Consider the following 18,215-nt stretch of genomic DNA (forward strand, 5'->3'; position numbering starts at 1 on the left):
ATGCTGTCGCAAAAATCGAAGGAACTCCCAACGCTAAATGGTTTCTGTGAGCAGCTTTTTAACCAGAACTAAAAAGTGCTTAAATGTTTTTCGGATGAGAGCTCGAGTCTGGGTCCTACCGAGCAGTAGGCCACGTCTAGCACAACAAATGGCGTCCGGGTGGGGGCGACAGAAACTTTTTTATGAGCCCCTGTGTAGGTGTAGTTCTGCAAGCATCTCTATGCCTAAAACCCTTCGTCTTTCGTAGTCAATATAAAACAGTGGGTTGAGAGTTTTTTCAATTTCTATAGAATACTTTTGAAAGTACCCACTTTTATAACTTTACCTACCGTAACACCCTAACATTGGACCCTAATCTTGTAACTGTCGTTCAATGTTCAGGTTTAATGAAAAAGAGCCCATAGAAAACGGACGCTTTCATCCATAAGCATAACCAAAAAAGACGAGAATCACAATCACGTGGCTTAAGCCTAAATATGCCTCTGTGTATCTGACAGAGCGTTTAACCGACATTGGGTACAAATCGACGGCTGAGTAGAATATCGACCTATCTCGGCAGCCGGTTCCGAAACGGCCTATCTCAACATATTTTCAGTTGAACCGAATTCTGAAATAGGGCATTCTTGAAGCAAATTCTGAAATAGGGCGTTCTTGAAAAGTTTTCTGAGATAGGGCGTGCCGAAATAGGTCAATCATCCACTCAGCCGTCGAAATGCACTTTCGCAATCCACAAGTAAGATAAATGTTCCTACTATTTTCATACAGATAACGGTGACATAAGCCTTCTTAATTTTTCGACAGCACTTGTGGAAAATACACACGTCTAACATCAATGAACTAACAGGATTGAGTCTTCAGACCAGTGAAGGTTGGTTTTTCCAGGTTTCCAAGGTTTCAAGGAATTGAAAGAACCACCTATCTGTTCTAGGCCGCGCGAAGTTTTAGACAAAGTGGTTGGGGAGCTAAGAAAGCCCTAGATGCTTTCAAGAGAATTAAATATTCAGAGCAAAATCTAGAATATGCACGTGTGGGCAGCGTGAGGACCGAAGAAGACGCTAGAAGGTTTGTAATTTCAATGATGAATTTACAACGTAGATTGGGTGGGTACTGTAGTATTTCGATAACCTTTGCACAGTCTTAGTTTTACATTACCAAATCGTCACGGTGAAGCTCAAATAAGGGCAATAACTTCCGCTTGTCTTGCAAACTGGCTATTAAGTCATTTTACCCATCTAACTCTCCTAGGTAAAGTCACTGAGAGATCACATGCGTTCCCTCTGTTGGGTCAATCGAGGAGGTGCGAAGTAATGTCCGCCTCTTCTCTAGCTCGGCAAGATTTTGCTTTGGTCGTGGTCTCCCTGTACGATGGGTCCATGGCGTGTGGAGTTTGCGGATGTGACTGCTTGGTTGTCTTCTCGGTTCTCGGCGTTGGTTCTGCTGATTAAGTTGAATTTGGGAGCGGTTTTCCCTGTGTCAGAAACTTTGTCGACACAAATTGGTTGCACTTCGTTACTGACAGCATTTCTGCCTTAACGTGCAGTCGTTGTTCCGATGGCATGAGCAGTCTCCCGACCGTTGTACAGAAGACCGAATTCTGATGGGCTTGAAGATTTGTCGACTACGTATCACTGGTGCCTAAGGCCGTTAAAAGGGCGGCGTAATTTGCCTGCTACCGTCCGGCGTTGCCCGCAAACTGGTAATTAGGATAATGTTTCTGCTGCGAAGCTGGATCGTGTTAGCGTATGCCAAAAAAGAGGCGGCTATCGAACGTAACACGCAGCATTTTTGTGTAGTTTTCGGTCGGGATATTTGAGCCATGATCCTTTATAGCTTCTTCAGGCCGGACTTCAACTCGTTCGTTTAAGTGGTGAACAACTTGGTATTGCACTTCGTGGGGGATATTAGGATGTTCCGTGCAGTGGAATATCTGTGATGATCTCTTGCATTGTGTACATGTATATGTACATTAGGGTGCATCACTCTCCATACAAACCATTTTTCCATCGTAATTATGAAGTCTATTATATTTTGAGACTTCTGCCAAACAAATATTTCTGAAAAAATTAAGATTTATACCTCCAAAATCGTGTTTTTTGTAACTAAAATTAGTTTTTACAAATATTTGTTCTAAAAAATTACTTTAGAAAATAATGAGATTTCTGAAAGTATTTCCAAATCGATTTTAATATTTTTGCGAAATTATTTAGCGGAATTCTTGACCTTCTCATTATTGGCGATGCCTAGTAAAGTTTTATGCTTAACATTTTTGTAGAACCCTCAAACTGCTTACTTATGTAAATGGGACTTCTTCGAAATACGGCTCAAAACACCGATTAAGGAGTCAAGGAGTCAAAACTTTCTACGAAAAAATCGCTATAGGTACATACTACTGTAAAATGTTCGAATCATGATTACTTTTAAATATTTTTTTAAAGTTAAAATTGGTTTCTCATTTTTTATAAAAATACTGTTCGTGCTACATATAACCACTTTATATAAAATTTAGAAAACTTCTTGCAATTTTCATCAAAATTTCATACTTTTTAACCAGAATTTTTAGAGAACTTTTGGGTATGCAGTTTATAGCCCATCAAGTTTAGGTACTATAGTGCATGTTTAAAGCTCAAAATTTGCGTTGATTTTTTTTTTTTTTTTTTTTTGTTGACCGTAAGTTGTAATTTTCCCCACCATATATGAACATTAAAGGAAGAAAATGTTCAAGACCGTCCACAAAAGAAATTACTAAAAATCAACGCGAATTTTACACAATACAATTCTGCAAGTTGACCATAATAAACACGCAAACACACATGTTTGTTTATAAAATAATACTTCCCCAAGTGGATGAACCAACAATTCTTTAGGTAAGTTTAATTTTCAATGGAAGTGGCAGCTTTATTTTTTATTTAACGATGCTAGGATGTATTTATTTCATAAATTTTATATAATTTTAAATATGTATGTATGTATGTATGAACAAGAGTTTTGTTTTTTAAATTGAATTTAATGGATACCTTCAGAACATATGCATATACAACATACATAAATATTTTTTGAATATGCATTAGAAAATAATAATAAAACTTATCACAACTTTTAGAAGAGGTTCGATTTTTACATAATTTGTGTTTACACATTTCATGAACATTTGTTCATTATTTCTCATAGTTAGTTTTTTTTTCCATTTAATATATAACATTTGAAAAGCAAATTTAAATCTTACGCTGACATTTTAATTTTAATATGTATTTAGGTACATTAAGCCTTAAACTATTTTACAATTTTATTAATAACTAATATTTATTCAATTGATTTTTGTAGATCGTTGCTGGTTTAAATGATTGTTTTGTTTAATGGAAAGGAGGTGTAGGAGAGTAAGGTGGGAACTGGGAAGTTATTTCGACTATTAGTGCATTTCTGTTCGACTCCACAGTGCGCTGCACTTGTTATCTCTCGAACTGTAACACATACTCCTTCAGCGGTCCGGGTAAATTGAGACGATTAACATTCTGTGCAAGCTTACGATTAACCGCCTCGTAAATGGCGATACGCGCCATTTGTTTAAGACTACGCGGTTTGCGATACAAAGCAGAAATCAATGTTATCAATTGTTCCGTCTTTTTGTTTGGCACTTGCGCCACATAAAAGTTGTGCAATGACTTAAGGCAATTATATAATGGTCCATGTTGCATAGTCAAGAAAAACAAATGTATAATGCGCGTAAAGGTCAGTGCTGGATCATTGAGAATAAATTCTTTTTTTGTAATTAAAATTATATAATAAAATAGCAGGTAACGTGAGTGTGTACGAAACGAGTTGCGAAATGAGTTGTCACCATTATTGCTTGTACCGGCGCCTGCGCCATTGTTATTGCCACCACCACCACCACCACTGCCGGCGCCTCCACTGCAGAGGGCTTCGCCAAAGCTAGCAATTTCGTTGGAGAATATAGCGCTACCTGTTGTCGCCTGACCACTGAGCACTATATTGGGATCAGCGCCATATTGTATGAGAGTGAGACTTAACTCGTAGATGCATTGCATATCTGAGCAGTTGCGCACATTTTGTACCATATCGCATACGGCTTGAAGTATGTGCGGATATGTTTGATTGCAGTCCAGGCCATGTTGCAGTAGTAGCAACAATATATTCTTAATAAAATCGAAATTTGTTCGTTTTTGTGCATCACAATTAAGCGTAAAGTTTTCACTAACGGTAAATACCAAAACATGAAGAGGTGTCAAATTTGAGCGATACGAGCAATTTGGATTGGCACCATATTGCAAAAGTATTCGAATGCAATTCAAATAGCACACCTGAAATTAATATAAATGTAGTTAGTGAAAAATTATGTACATAGTAAATATGATATGAGAAGAGCAACATATACAAATGTATACAGGGTGTCCTAGAACACCCGTCCACCCCCTCTAAAATGTGGGAAATGGTTTTTTTTTTTCTATTGAAAGCCGCAAAAATTTGACCTACTATATCGGGGAGGCTCTATCTTTTGGTGGTATTACCGACTTCCTGTTTCGACCGGAAGTGGGTAAAACTGCTCGGAAGTCCATTTATTTAAATGGGATATATTTGTTTTTGCCACAGATTCGATTCCTGTCCATAAAAGTGCATACCTTTTTTCGGAATTTTTTTTCCGGTTTCAACCGGAAGTGAGTTAAAATAACCGGAAGTCCATTTTCAAAGAAAAAAGTTACAAACGTATGTTTATGCCTAGAATCTTAAAAAATATACTTCTGGTTAATTTAACCCACTTTCGGTTCCGACAAAAGGTATGTATAAGCCATTTAAATAAATGGACTTCCGGTCAGTTTAATAAACTTCCGGTCGAAACCAGAAGTCAGTAATACAACCAAAACACAAAGCATCCTCAACTTGGTAACACATTTTCCGGTAATAGCCCCGAAAGATAAAACACCCTCGATTTAGTAGGTCAAATTTTTTAGCGATTTTCAATAAAGAAAAATTTCCCACCATTTTAGAGGGGTTGGAGGGGTGATCTAGATACCCTGTATATTTCAGTAAACTTGGACTTACCTTCATAGAATGCGTAAAATGGTGCAGTTGATCCTTGTTAATTAATGGAACAAGCAGTACCATTATTGGTACTGAACCGTCCCGTCCAACAATATTCGGATCGCCGTCTTCTTTGATGAGCATGTTCAGCAATTCAAAACATACTTCCCAGTCGCGAACGTGCCGGAAGACGCACGCCAGTGCGCTATTGCCTGTTTGATTAATTGAGCTCTTTGCACCGTTTTGCAGCAGAAAACGTACAAGATGCAGCACATCCCATTTACTCCACTTATCATAGCCATAACTGTGATAAAATTTTTTATATAAATTAAAAATGTAGATATTGTATATTCGTGGATGTTTGTTAGTTACCGCGCCTCCTCTAGAGCATAACGCACTATCAATGCATGCAACGGTGTATTGCCCAAAGAATCGGGTTCATTGATAAGCTCCTTGCATCCACGCTCTAACAAAATTCGTAAGGTACTTAAAGTATCTTCAGCAGACTTGCGCGCTGCGAATATGACTGAAATTTAGAGAAAATTAAGAATTTGTATATATTAAGAAAGTATGTAACGAGTTTTATAAAAAAAATAATGCAGTGCGATCAGTCAAGAAAAGCTCACTCAAAAATTACTTTTTTGTTAACATACCAACGTGCAAGAGTGTCATTTGTTGCGTACACGTGCGTACTGTGGTCACGGCACCGTGCTGTATTAAAAGCTCCAAGAAGCGCCCTTCATGTAGCACAGCCTGATGAATGGGATAATATTCGTCTTTGATTAAATTAATTTCCTCCGAACGTGTGATAACCAGTTGTTGTACACAATTCCAGGCTCCACGTTCGCATGCCAAGTGCAATAGTGGTTTTTTAACACGAAAGGGTACCTGCAAGAAAAACAAAAGCAACACTTGAGAACTGCTTGCTGTGGCAATCGATTCAAATCAATACCCAAGGATCCTCCATTTTTTGTGCCAATATATTTAGCACATTAATCTGATCACCATCAATAGCGTAGCAAACTGCATTCTGTAGTTTCGTATTAACGCGTTCACATACGTTTGGCGCTGCGCCTACATCATCATAATTGCCATGGTACTTGCCGCTTTCCTCACAATTGTGCGAGTGTACGCCTGGAAAGCACATTCGTGAATCAGTGTCGATTCGTGCCCCATGCTTTAAAAGCAATTCGACGCATTCTTCATATCCTTTCAAACATGCTATGTGCAATGGCAGTGAACAGGGACTGCGGTTAACATCCGGCCGGTGTCGGTGTAGCAACCACTTGGTGAGGTCAATGTGGTTAAGACCCACACTGCGTTGGAGTATATTGTATCCGCAGTCGTCATGTATTACCAGAATATTTTCATTCTAAAAATGTTATGTGTTATATTTGCGCAAATATACTGCTTTGGATATTTATTGATTCTCACCTTTGGAATTTGCAGCAAAAGGCTCTCCAATGTCTGTATTGATACTTTAGGATTAGCCCGTAATATTTCGAATAACGTCTGTATGCGTGCCTCTGTGGCCTTGGATACTTTATGACCATCACGATGTGAAAGCAATGCTGACCCTGATCGAAACACCTGACCCATCTTTTTCAATGCTAACTTAGCAAATACAAAGTTGACAAAGCAAGGCCAAATGAAGTCTCATCCAAAACTGCAGTGCAAAATCGAAATACACGACACGTTGGATCGTGTGATGTTGATGTAACTAATAAGCTTTTTAAATCATTTCCAAAAATTTAAACTAGTATAGTCATTTAATTAAATCAAATCAGTTGGTCCCTGCATCAGCCAAGGAAGATTTATTAAATTGTGACGCCTTTTCTTTCACATCCAATCATGGATGGGGCACTGCTGATTCCGTATTTCTTTTAGACTCAACTTGAAAACACGAATGATCTCTTCAAAATTTTTAATTGCAATAGTTTTCTACTTAAACAAAAGAATTAAATATCATGTGTAATTTTTTTTCAGCCAAAACATTTTTCACCAAAAACCAAATATGACTTTTTCACGCAATACACACTTCTGACGCAAATCGTTGCCAGGGTTGTCAGTTGGGCCAAAAAGAAAAAAAAAAACAAAAACGGGAATAGCAACAAAAACCGATAAATGTCATGCCACATGAGCAATTGTGAAAAAAAGACGAGCTGGAAATCACTGGAAATGCAGCAAAAATTTCTTTTTGGAGCTTTTAAATTTAAAGGTTGACTAATGTTCAATTTGCAGTACAATAAATATTTTCAATCCATTCAAAAATAAATTTTACCTTCCAAAAATTTTAGTTATTTTGACATGTCTCTTCAGACAGCTTTCTTAGATTTGGGACCAAATACGAATCGGTTTGGGAATTTATCAACAGTACAGTGGGCTAAAGGGCACTTTACGTTAGTTGAACATTCACAAAGAAAAAAAAAACATTTTTCGGACTTCAATATACATTTTTTAAGTGGCATTCCCAAAATATGATTCTCCAAAAAAGCCTTTTCATAAAAGCTTTGAATTCCACTAACTTCTACTCACAAGCCAAAAACTCGAGACACAATTTTCGAGTTTAATAGAATTTCCAAAGTATTTAAAATGCTTCGAATCTCAATTAGCTTATAATGTTTTTCAATATGCATTTCACTCTTTCAGTAATAACCCATAGATAACCAAAAATAGATAATTTTCGTTAGTATCAAAAAGGAATTAGTATATTTTTATTTATCAATTTAAAAAAATTAGTTAATACATATGTTAAATGAATTATGTAGGACAATCATAATAATATCCATTACATATTTTGCAGGCATAAGATTTATTACTGTCATCGATGGGATTAAGAGAATAAAAGTAATTTTCAAGTTCATGGAGTATTTCGATTTGTTTACTTTCGAGAAATTCGTATGTGAGATCAGAATATTTTGTGACGCACAACATGAAAGCTTCATAAAGCACCTTTTCAGTGGGTATGAAGGTACGAAGAACACTATTTATGCTATCACCGTATTCGTCCATAAAAGTTCTTGTTAAATTCAGCAATAAATAAAAGCCTCTTTCGCTCATAAAATTAGCCATGGTGCCAATTAAGTCGATAAAACTGTTGGAATCCAAAATATTGCGAACAAAGTTGAACCCCGCCGCAGCGAGCAACTGTATGGGATTTAGTTCACCTTCCGCAGTATAAGTTATAAGCAGTGGGAGCGCACTGACTGCATTACCAACGACTGTGCCAGCAGTGGCTTGTGCCAATAAGTTTCCAATTTGTTGAATAAAAGCTTCCTTTGAAGGGATGTTATTTACCAAACGTATTAAATCCATTTTTGTAACATTTTTACTCATCCTCATGCATTCATTCGAAATTTTATCGTATGAGTTTCTGTTAAGTATAATTGATAGACATTTATTTTTTAAAGCAATATGTTTTTTAATTACCTTGTCTGTCGGCGGATTGCTCGGCGAATCGATGCACTACCTCCTCTTGTTGGCATCTTCGATACGAGTGCCAAATTGTTAATTGAATGCGTAAAAACCAACAAAGAAGACGCCACTTGTAGAATATCTAAACTATTTAGACCGTCATCGTATCTTTGCTATGAATAAAATAATCAAGTGATGTTAGTATACATACATACATACATACCTATTAATTGTGGTCATTATCTATGTAACCGAATGGATAAAAGATAGGTGTGCGACATTTTCACCAGTTTTGGCATTTTTTTTATTTTTATTATTATTAAATGTTTCTTTATCATAGTATTGTTCATTATTTCACAAAAACCATATAAATTGAAATTTCAGTCTTTGCAAAATTTATAAAAATCCTGCAAAATTTTACCAAAATTTCAAACTTTTTTATCAGAATCTTTAAAAAAAAAATGTTGGTATACTGTTTTGTAGCCCACTCAATTTAGTATATTAAAGTGTAAGTAAGCTAGGATTTTTGGCATTTTTTTTAGTTGACGATGTTGTGCATTTTCTTCCATAAACAGATTTCTTTCTAATATGGAAGAAAATGCGTGTGGGCAATCAAAATTGTCCAGAATCTCGAGATTTTTGAACTTGAAACTTACACTCTATTATACTAAAATAAAATTATTGTAAATATTTTGACTGAAAAGTTTAAAATTTTGGGGAAATTGCAGCTTTTTAATAATATTGTACAAAGTTTAAAAATCGGATTAATTTGGTATTTGTTAGATTATGAGCTACATAGACTTTTATAAAAAATTATAGATTTAATCAGCAAAAAAAAAAAAATAGGCAAAATTTGTCAAAATGTCCCGCACTTATTTTAAATCCCCAAATGTACATATGTATGTATATTGTATTGCTTACCAGATATAAATCATAAATGGTGTTTACTATGTCAGTACCGGAGAGTACAAGTGATGATACATTGATTCCGCCAACAGCTACTTTTGCCATCTACATATGTACATACATACATATATACAAGTAATTAATTATATTGAGTTTAATGCTAAGTTCTTTCATACCAATGGAACTCCTTTACCGGCTGAGTTAGCATAGGCCAACGCATTCATAGCACCTGAGGCACCTAAACCGGCAACTCCACCCGCTACTCCTAGCCATTTACTCCGAGCCTCGCGGTCAGCCAGAGAATTAGATTGCCCGTGTTTATAACGATCTGTTAAATATGTTGCTGAACGTACAGTTGAATAGGCACTCGTAGCCAATGACACTGCTGCGGCGGTTAACATTACGGGCGCCGCAATCGGCATGACCATTGAAAGTGCAAGGGGTGCAGTACCCGAAATTAGTCCACCAACTCCGATAGCGGTCTCAAGTTTTCTGATCGATTTGGTGTTAAGAGTGGTGCGTGTTTCGAGTTCGACCTGCCGTGAAATTGATAAAATAAAAATAAACAAATCTACAATTTAAACCCTGCTATATATGCACCTCTTCATACTCGGTTAATGTATAAACACCATTCGATGGTGCAATCATTGTGCCACTAGGAAGTATATTGTTCTTCAAATACTGCTGCCAATTTTGATAGATCCGCGAATGTTCGTCAATAAAAATCATACAGCAGCCAGAGCTGTTACTGGATGCTTTGAAATTATTATTCAAGAATATTAATAAGTTTTCCCACAACAGAGCTATGCTTTCAAAAAAAGAGGCGTAATAAAATATCTATTTACTAAATGTACTTACACAAGCATTTGCGAGTGCGTATTACGGGATGAAAAGTGAAGTCGGTTGAGTGTTTGGCCAATTCATGATCCTTTTCTTCAGTTACCATTACGTAAATAATAGCGGACAGTAGAACACGATTAGTATGCTTCCCTGCAAAGCAATAAATGTAAGAAGTTAATTGATATACGATTTGTTAGAAATAAAAATGATTACTTTGTGACCAAACATTTCGAAAGAGATTGCTACGAGCCTTCTCCACTTCAATGTGACGCTGATTATCATCTGGAAGAATGCTTTTGATTTTATCCTTTAAAATCTGAGATTGCTCAGCAGATAAGCTGCAATAAGAAAGGTATGTACATGGTATACATATTTGTCTTACATAACCATTCCACATTATGCATTATAGATCACTTACGAGTCCCAAACAATTTCCCTGCCGTGCGCGCTGCTCCGCGCCAAGTCATTTTGTACCTCCAATATTGTGCGTTGTGACATTTTAACTATATTTACTATTCGCAGTTTTAAAAATAGTTTTATATTTAGTGTAAATACGTATAAACAAATATGTATTACAAAAAAGGACAAAGCTCTTCGAGACACTGAAATTAAAATTACTCCAACGCAATTCCTATGGCAACCATGGGTTTGTTACAACGACTACCTTCATCCCGTTAACTGCATGCGTACACAGTGGTGCACCAAGGGGTGGTCTAACGGGCTGAGTAATTAAGCAAAAAACAAATAATTTGTCCTTTTTACATTCCGATGCAATTCGAGACACATTCGCTTGTTTTGCCCCTTTGAAATATGAGGCATAGTGATCTCAACAGAGTTGCATTTAAAAAGATCACAAATCGACCAATGATTATCGAAACCGATAACATAAATTCGCTTTTTCAAAACTTATATTTAAATGTCCACCACTTATCCTCGGTATTTTGAAAAAGTCCATCTAATTTTAATTTTAATTTTAAGATAACACTAGTTACGGACGATTTTTTTTTACTTATGTATTTTTCTTCTACTTTTTTCAACAATAGTCGTTGGCAACACACGTAGCAGCAACTGTTCTCAGCGGGGCCATCAGCTGCTGTGTAGTCTGCCGGTCGAAAACCTCAATTTGATAAAAAAAAAATGTTGCTGAGAAGAGGAATCATCGCGAATTTGCCGTTTAAAGCTCCCGTTCAAGCCATATTTCAAGGTATAGGTGTGCGACTTAATAGCCAAGATATCGGAAAAACGAATCTTGATCCTGGCATGCAGAAGACAACACCGGAATCACCGTCCACCAATGCACAAAAACGGTCTCAAATGCATTTAGTAAATGCCTTGGAAGGTGATTTGCAAAAAAGGCGTGCTATTGATCCTAAAGAAACTTCCATTGTACTCTTTCCTGGGCAAGGAACTCAATATGTTGGCATGGCGGATCAATTGATGCGATTTCCATCAGCACGATCCATTTTTGAACTAGCAAATGAAGTGTTGGGTTATGATCTTCTCAAGATATGCCTTCAGGGGCCAAGCAATAAACTAAATCGAACGGAACATGCCCAATTGGCGGTGATGGTGTCGTCCCTGGCCGCATTGGAGCAACTGCGTGAAGAACGACCACGTGCTATTGACAATTGTGTTGCTACGGCTGGTTTCAGTTTAGGCGAGATTACAGCATTAGTATTTGCCGGTGCGCTCCCATTCGATAAGGCATTGCGTCTAGTCCAGGTTCGTGCCAATGCAATGCAAGCGGCATGCGATGCTGTGCCAAGTGGTATGATACTAATACTATATGGACCAGATACTCAAGTTGGTACTGTGTGCGCAAAGGCACAACAATGGTGTTTGGAGCGTGGTGTGGAAGCGCCATACTGTGGTGTCGCCAACTACATGTACCCTCATTGCAAAGTAATTGCGGGTAACCAAGATGCTTTACAATACATCGAGGTGAATGCAAGGGCATTAAAAATAAGACGTTTGAAACGACTTCAAGTAAGTGGAGCTTTTCACACACCCATTATGCAATCAGCTGTGGAACCTTTTGCAAATGCACTTAAGAAGATTCAAATAAAAGACCCGCTAATACGGGTATACTCGAATGTAGATGGTAAGCCATACAGAAATGCAGCCCATATACTGCGTCAACTACCCAAACAAGTGAGTATAATTAGTACATGTACATACATAAGTCATTTAATATCGAGTTCATAAATTACATATTCAGATTGTAAGCCCGGTAAGGTGGGAGCAGACCATGCATTTAATGTACGAGCGACGCCAAGGTGTAGATTTTCCACGCACTTTCGAATGTGGACCAGGCAAAGGACTGAAACAAGTACTTGAAAAGGTAAATGCAAAAGCGGCAAACACAGCATTCAACGTGGAGGCGTAGCAATAAATTGAAATTAGTTTATAGTACATATATAGCTTTTGAGCTGTAACGAATGCCAAGATTGCAGCTCTAGATATTTGTTACCAATAAAGTGTTGGGACAAATTTCTTTTAAGGTTATTACGACGTATTTTTCCACAATTAAACGTATAAACGTATTTAGCTTATGATGTAATGTGGAACGATTTTCCGTCATCCCTTGTCAAATTTGGTTTGGAGACAAACCGGTTTCGGCGTTGTGCCATCTTCAGTGTCATTTTTCGTTCTCGAGACGACGGAAAATCGTTCCACATTACATCACACTCCTACCCTGTCGGAAATACCAACAACAAAAATGAGAGTATTTAGCTTACGTTCAACATGTTTCCATTCCAGGTTGGTATTTAACTTTATTAATATTTTAGCCTTTTAAATAATATGTGTATGGATATTATGAAAAAATATAAAAAATTAATTTAACTCTTTTCATCGCGTGCACGCATTCGATGCACAAACGCTGCACCCTTATTTTTACGGAAGTTTTCAAAGGGATCGTTCATATTAACACCTACACCCTGCAAGTACAAAATATATTTTGGTATAAAGAAATTTTTCATCTACAATTTATAACCTTAGAATATAATTTTTTACCTTAAACATGTCTTTGCGATCGCGTACTTCGCCTCCTGAAATAGGTTGATCGATGCCCTGTTGCTTTGAGCCTAGACCAGTGCCTGAGCCAGCCCAACCCATTTTTTTCAACATTTGATGGCCCTTATTAGATTCCTCGATAAACTCATTGGGCTTTGGAAAATTTCCACCACTATATTCAAAGCAATTTAAGGGAAATTTCATTAAAATAATCACAGCACTTTTGGTAAACACAAAATGTACATACAAGAAACTTGGTGGAGTGACAGAGCGCTCTCGACGTGGATTGGCTCGTTCTGATCGATTTTCGCGACTACTGTTTGAAGCATCGCGCTCTCGTTCATTTCTATCTCTCTGTGGTGACCTTCTAGGTGAACGACTACGTCGGCTGTAGCGATTGCGTCTTGATGGACGCGCTGGAGGCGGTGGTGATCGGTATGGTGATCGTGACTTTGAACGACTGCGACTTTTCGATCTGCATGTTTTTACGAATATATGGGTGAGTGTCTAATAAATTTTTCAATAAAAGTATGTAAATTTTCTTACCGATAGCAGCGCTTATTAGATTTCTTTGTTTTGGGTTTTTCCAGGACGATAGGGGAAGGCGAACGTGTTTTTTCGCGTTCACCTTTTTGTAGTTCATCCTCTTTCTGTTTTCTCGCCGCATTTTTCACTTTATAGTATTCGTAAAGACCGAGCTTTTCCCAACCCTCGCTGTGAGGAGAATGAATTAATATACGTATGTATGTGTATATTTTAACTACTTACGTATCACGCGGCCGATCGTGCGTTGGTGGTGCGTAGAATGCCGCTAGCGCATTGGTCAAACGTTCACTTTGTGGCGCAGGTGGTGGCAAGCGTATATCAGCCGGATCCAAAGCCTTGTAGTTATAGTCGTCTAAACGTATCAATGGCACCATCAATCCAGCAGGCAAGTCATAATAAGGCGCTGATGGTTTTTGTTCCTCCATTTCCATTTCGGACGGCATGAGACCCATTGGCGGAGAAATCTCATCATTGTCAAGCATGTGATGCGGCGGCATTTGAGTTTGTGTTAATTGCTGCGAATCTGATTGAATTTCTGGTAGTGTTAGATGTTGCTGCCCAGATGCCTCTAAATTCTGATGAGAGTTTTGTAGTTGTTGATTTTGTTTCAACACAAGCTGTATGGCTGCGTTTAACGCTAGTACATCAATATTGGCAGCAGCTGAATTTAGGTTCGCACCATCAAGGCTGCCAGCGCCTACGTTACCATTATTATTATTGGCAGAGTGCGGAATGTTGTTCATTTGGCCAAATGGCTGTTGCAAGCCCGCCGGCATTTGATTGTTGCCAACGACACTGGGCGGAGCGTTGCCCGCAAAACCTGGAGGCGGTTTTGACATGTCCGGTATAAAGAAATTCCCCGCTCCTCCCTGCTGCGGCATGTTGTCGAGCGCAAAGTTATTTTGCTGCGGACCACTTGGTGGAACGAAATTTATGTTGTTGTCATATTGCTGTTGTTGCTGATAGTGATGATTCCCAACACCGCCATAACTATTATCATCAACACCAGGCGGTTTCATAAGTTCATCATCATCATCTGGCATGGACACCTTCTGCGCCATAAGCGGTGGAATCTTCGGAATAATGGGCTGTTGCTGCTGCTGTTGTGGAGGTAACGCGGCGACTGCCGGCAAAATCGCAGCTGCATTGGGCAATACCGATGCCAACATTTGCTGTTCCAATGGTTGCTTCTGTTGCTCCAATTGGGTGATTTGTTGCGTTGCATGTTGGATGAAGATTTGATGTTGCTTCTGGTAGCTAGAGTGATATGCATACACACATATGTACATAGATGATATAAGAAAAAATTACGTACACGTAAGAAAAAGAATTTTTCAATTCTAATCTACATATATAACTTCCATACTTATCAAGTGTGGCCTTAGTGGTTTGTGCGAATTTCGTAACAATATCTTGGTGTAAATTTTGCAAATTAGTTTTGTATTCTTGCATTGACGAATCTGGCGACTGCAGCTTCGATATGACGCAAGCGTCGAAAAATTTCGCCTTTGATTCCCATAGTGATAGAAGTTTTGTTAATTTCGCACGCTGCTCCGTACTGGCAACTGCAGAAAAGGGAAATAGAACGTAGTAATCGCGTTTGTTGAGGAGTTTGAGGCAATGCTTTGACAAAACTTACTTAAGTCAGCGCTGCAAAACATTGGTATGACCACATTTTCCAAGTTATTCTTCAAGTCATGAGAATTCTTGCGTACGCTGAAAAGTTGAAGTAAATGGTAAAGATAATTTGTTTGAAACGGGTAAAAAGAGTTGCAATTCGCATAGCTAATTCGGTATTATGGTCAAGGCTGCTGTTTTAATTAGAACAATATTTCATTTCTTGTAATTTTGCCAAATTTTTGTTGAGCGAATTTATTAAGTTGCCTTTTATTTAATTTAAACCGTTATTTTTAAACGCGTGCTTTTTGTGAAAAGTTTGATTATTTTTAATTTAATATTTTTTCTTAAAAATTTTAACATGATTGCACACATTAATCTAATTTTAGAAAAAAAAAAATATTTGGGTGTAACTTACCAGTGGTGAAGTATATCATTTACTAAATATATAAGATGCAATTTTTGTTGAAACGTTGAACCATTGACCAAAGCCCTAAAAATAAATTTACAAAGATATTTTCCGTGTCTCTTGCCCACTGTTATTTGATTTATCTGTATATAGATTCTAATTTTTAACGCGAATCAACTTTCTACTTCAAAACGCAAATACATTTGTAAGAATTTTAGATAGTGATAAAAATAGTTAAATGTGGTTCAAATGTGTTTAACAGTATTTTAGCGTGTACATTGTATTTGATGCATGCACTCACTTAAATACTGGTAATATTCAAGTCAAGATTAATTTTTAGCTTTTACTTAACGAGTTTGATTTTTTCTTTGTTTTTTTTTCTTTTTCTTATAAGCAACGATTAAGGGAGCAAGATAATGAAACAAAAAAATTTATATTTGTATGTAAGTTAATAAGGGTCAGGCGGAATGTTCTCCTATTGTACGTCTTGGTCACCACGAATGGAAGAGAAATTTGGTTATGAGTTAATAAATTAATTAAATAAAGTAATTAATTAACTGACGCATACTTTTTTAAAAGATATTGTAAAACAACATTGCTTTTTGCGCTGTCGGATGAATGCTGTAATATCCAGTTTTTGCCTAAAATTGCAATACCAAAAATGTTACTTCATTTTGTTAACATTTTTGCAAGTTTTAAAAGTACATTTTATATAGTATATAGAAAAGTGATAACTTGTACATAAAATAATAGAATCAAAATAACTAAAAGTTTGAAGAACTAAAATTTGAATTTTATCTACTAAATAAAATATTGTTATCTAATGTAGCCTTCATATTTACCTGCGGAAATGCTATCCTTGGTACATGACTCAATTATTGGCTGCAATACGCCGTCAAAGTCTCGCAACACTATGCCATTCTCCTCGGCCTGCTTCTCCAACAGCGTATTCTGAGCCATTTCAATGGCCTCGTCAACTTGTTTATTTTGTTGTGCCATCAATGCCTAAAGTTTATAGTTTTTTGGACGTAGTGCAAAGACGAGCGATTGAGCGAATTCGAACCACAACAATTTCAATACGAAATAGGTATTGTTTGTTTTTTTGTTTTGAGTTTGTGTCATATGGAGGTTTTAAAAATATATAAGTAAAGCAAATATTTAAATATGGGCTTAAAAGCTTGATAAATGTATGTAAATGAGATTTTATTATACACAATACACACGATTGTATGTACGATATAACTTAATATATGCATATGAAGTTCCGATATATTAATTTATTTTTTAAACAGGCCGTAGCAAGACATTTCCTCACGAGGAGCGACTTTTAGAACGGGGATGTAATAAGATGTGACAAGTAAAAATTTTCATAAAAGGTGAACTATTCCCGAGAGAAGGTAGTTGTTAACACGCAGAAAAACCCAAAACAGCAACAATAATTCCTGAGAAAAAAAAGCAACATACAACTAGGACTTATACTAACAAGCTCAACTAAATACGGCTTCTATGGGAAGCAGAAATTCGAAACACATGTAGTTCGCATACATATGGAAAACCAAAGACCCTTAAAAAGTATAAACAACTTTTCTTGAAAACAACTAACAACTTTAAAAATTTAGTTATTACAGCATAATAATCACAAAAAATATTTAATTGCACTTAAAGTTTCACTGGTGCGATGATGATCCTAGTGCATAGCCGTCGTTCATTGTTTGCATAGTCGTTTGACTTGTTCCTTGTTGATTTTATACCAGCAATTAAGTTCAACTGGCTAGCTGAAATTTGCAAATAATTTTTGTAAATAGACTATTTTTTTTTTTAACATTTGTACTCACATTTCAGATGCATCAATTTTATACTTTGAAAATAGGCACATAATTTTTTTTTTTTTTACTCTCAAGTCACTGGGCACGTTAAAAACTAATTTTGGAATACCTAATATCTCCATGCGCTCTAAATGTGAATTTTATGCAATACGAAATTTGTAAAAAGTGCTACAACCGCTCCATATATCTACTACTTCATCTTTTACTATTCCAAAAACAAGCAATTTATAAACCAAATGTATCGAAGGGTGTAAAAAATTACCGAATGCTGTGCGGAGAGATTTGACTCGGACTGACGTATTTGATCGCGTAAAGTATTTTGCTGCATATTAATCGCTTCTATTTGCCCAGTAAGATTTAACGCTACATTCGCGCTATTGCCTGAAGATGGTGGTGGTTGCTGCATGTTGATATTGAAATTACTTCCGTCAATCGAGTTTTGTGGCATTCCTTGTGTTTGTTGCATATGCATCTGAGATGGTGGGCCCTGTGTGTAATGATGTGTCATTGCAGGTGATGATGTAGGATGTTGCATATGGTGCACCGATTGTGGATGATGGGTGGATGACTGCGGGATGGTGCCTTGTTGCTTGAGAACTGCAAGATAT

The 18,215-nt window shown here is 36.9% G+C and overlaps 4 protein-coding genes across 6 annotated transcripts in view; 1 reads left to right on the plus strand and 3 right to left on the minus strand.

The window, feature by feature from the left end:
- Nucleotides 1-3,015: 3,015 nt before the first annotated feature.
- On the minus strand, nt 3,016-7,098 carry LOC118747819 (ankyrin-3). Its single transcript, XM_036481989.1, has 6 exons — nt 6,469-7,098; nt 5,987-6,406; nt 5,688-5,922; nt 5,407-5,560; nt 5,056-5,338; nt 3,016-4,316 (listed from the first exon to the last, which is right to left on the minus strand). The coding sequence occupies exons 1-6, from the start codon at nt 6,631-6,633 to the stop codon at nt 3,447-3,449; spliced, it is 2,127 nt and encodes a 708-aa protein (XP_036337882.1). The 5' UTR covers nt 6,634-7,098; the 3' UTR covers nt 3,016-3,446.
- A 639-nt stretch (nt 7,099-7,737) lies between these two features.
- LOC118747820 lies at nt 7,738-11,008 on the minus strand. Of its 2 annotated transcripts, XM_036481991.1 has the most exons (9): nt 10,771-11,008; nt 10,613-10,706; nt 10,408-10,532; nt 10,213-10,344; nt 9,955-10,109; nt 9,531-9,890; nt 9,370-9,459; nt 8,464-8,621; nt 7,738-8,407 (listed from the first exon to the last, which is right to left on the minus strand). In XM_036481991.1, exons 2-9 carry the CDS (start codon nt 10,690-10,692, stop codon nt 7,795-7,797), a joined length of 1,713 nt encoding a protein of 570 aa, XP_036337884.1. In that variant the 5' UTR covers nt 10,693-10,706; nt 10,771-11,008; the 3' UTR covers nt 7,738-7,794. The 2 variants fall into 2 exon arrangements, with proteins under 2 accessions (XP_036337884.1, XP_036337883.1); XM_036481990.1 differs by having other exon boundaries at nt 10,613-11,008.
- A 246-nt stretch (nt 11,009-11,254) lies between these two features.
- On the plus strand, nt 11,255-12,699 carry LOC118747824 (probable malonyl-CoA-acyl carrier protein transacylase, mitochondrial). Its single transcript, XM_036481999.1, has 2 exons — nt 11,255-12,345; nt 12,413-12,699. Exons 1-2 carry the CDS (start codon nt 11,332-11,334, stop codon nt 12,578-12,580), a joined length of 1,182 nt encoding a protein of 393 aa, XP_036337892.1. The 5' UTR covers nt 11,255-11,331; the 3' UTR covers nt 12,581-12,699.
- Nucleotides 12,700-12,920: 221 nt separating this feature from the next.
- Nucleotides 12,921-18,215, minus strand: part of LOC118747822 (calcium homeostasis endoplasmic reticulum protein) — a 43,249-nt gene continuing 37,954 nt past the window's right edge. The window contains exons 3-13 of one of the 2 annotated variants that reach the window (XM_036481996.1): nt 17,870-18,204; nt 16,624-16,786; nt 16,350-16,422; nt 15,791-15,865; nt 15,395-15,471; nt 15,122-15,320; nt 13,978-15,012; nt 13,756-13,923; nt 13,457-13,684; nt 13,210-13,381; nt 12,921-13,133 (exon numbers count right to left, since the gene is read on the minus strand). In XM_036481996.1, coding sequence (XP_036337889.1) covers nt 13,035-13,133; nt 13,210-13,381; nt 13,457-13,684; nt 13,756-13,923; nt 13,978-15,012; nt 15,122-15,320; nt 15,395-15,471; nt 15,791-15,865; nt 16,350-16,422; nt 16,624-16,786; nt 17,870-18,204 — 2,624 coding nt within the window. In that variant the 3' untranslated portion in view covers nt 12,921-13,034. Of the gene's footprint in view, nt 13,134-13,209; nt 13,382-13,456; nt 13,685-13,755; nt 13,924-13,977; nt 15,013-15,121; nt 15,321-15,394; nt 15,472-15,790; nt 15,866-16,349; nt 16,423-16,623; nt 17,557-17,616; nt 17,813-17,869; nt 18,205-18,215 lie in introns of those variants that run through there. The other variant, XM_036481997.1, reaches the window with a different exon arrangement.

The sequence above is a fragment of the Rhagoletis pomonella genome, unplaced genomic scaffold, assembly GCF_013731165.1.
Source record: "Rhagoletis pomonella isolate Grant_MI unplaced genomic scaffold, Rhpom_1.0 Rhpom_scaffold_00012, whole genome shotgun sequence".
Taxonomy (NCBI): Eukaryota; Metazoa; Arthropoda; class Insecta; order Diptera; family Tephritidae; genus Rhagoletis; species Rhagoletis pomonella.

What these genes read in the sequence shown, in the direction of transcription:
- LOC118747819 (XM_036481989.1), bottom strand. Translation starts at nt 6,633, where the DNA reads ATGGGTCAGGTGTTTCGATCAGGGTCAGCATTGCTTTCACATCGTGAT. An exon ending in TTTTGCTGCAAATTCCAAAG is followed by an intron (nt 6,407 to 6,468) that starts GTGAGAATCAAT and finishes TAACATTTTTAG; the next exon opens with AATGAAAATATTCTGGTAAT. An exon ending in TATGCTCTAGAGGAGGCGCG is followed by an intron (nt 5,339 to 5,406) that starts GTAACTAACAAA and finishes ATTTTATCACAG; the next exon opens with TTATGGCTATGATAAGTGGA.
- LOC118747820 (XM_036481991.1), bottom strand. Translation starts at nt 10,692, where the DNA reads ATGTCACAACGCACAATATTGGAGGTACAAAATGACTTGGCGCGGAGC. An exon ending in TCGAAATGTTTGGTCACAAA is followed by an intron (nt 10,345 to 10,407) that starts GTAATCATTTTT and finishes ATTGCTTTGCAG; the next exon opens with GGAAGCATACTAATCGTGTT. An exon ending in CATTAACCGAGTATGAAGAG is followed by an intron (nt 9,891 to 9,954) that starts GTGCATATATAG and finishes ATTTCACGGCAG; the next exon opens with GTCGAACTCGAAACACGCAC.
- LOC118747824 (XM_036481999.1), top strand. Translation starts at nt 11,332, where the DNA reads ATGTTGCTGAGAAGAGGAATCATCGCGAATTTGCCGTTTAAAGCTCCC. An exon ending in TGCGTCAACTACCCAAACAA is followed by an intron (nt 12,346 to 12,412) that starts GTGAGTATAATT and finishes TTACATATTCAG; the next exon opens with ATTGTAAGCCCGGTAAGGTG.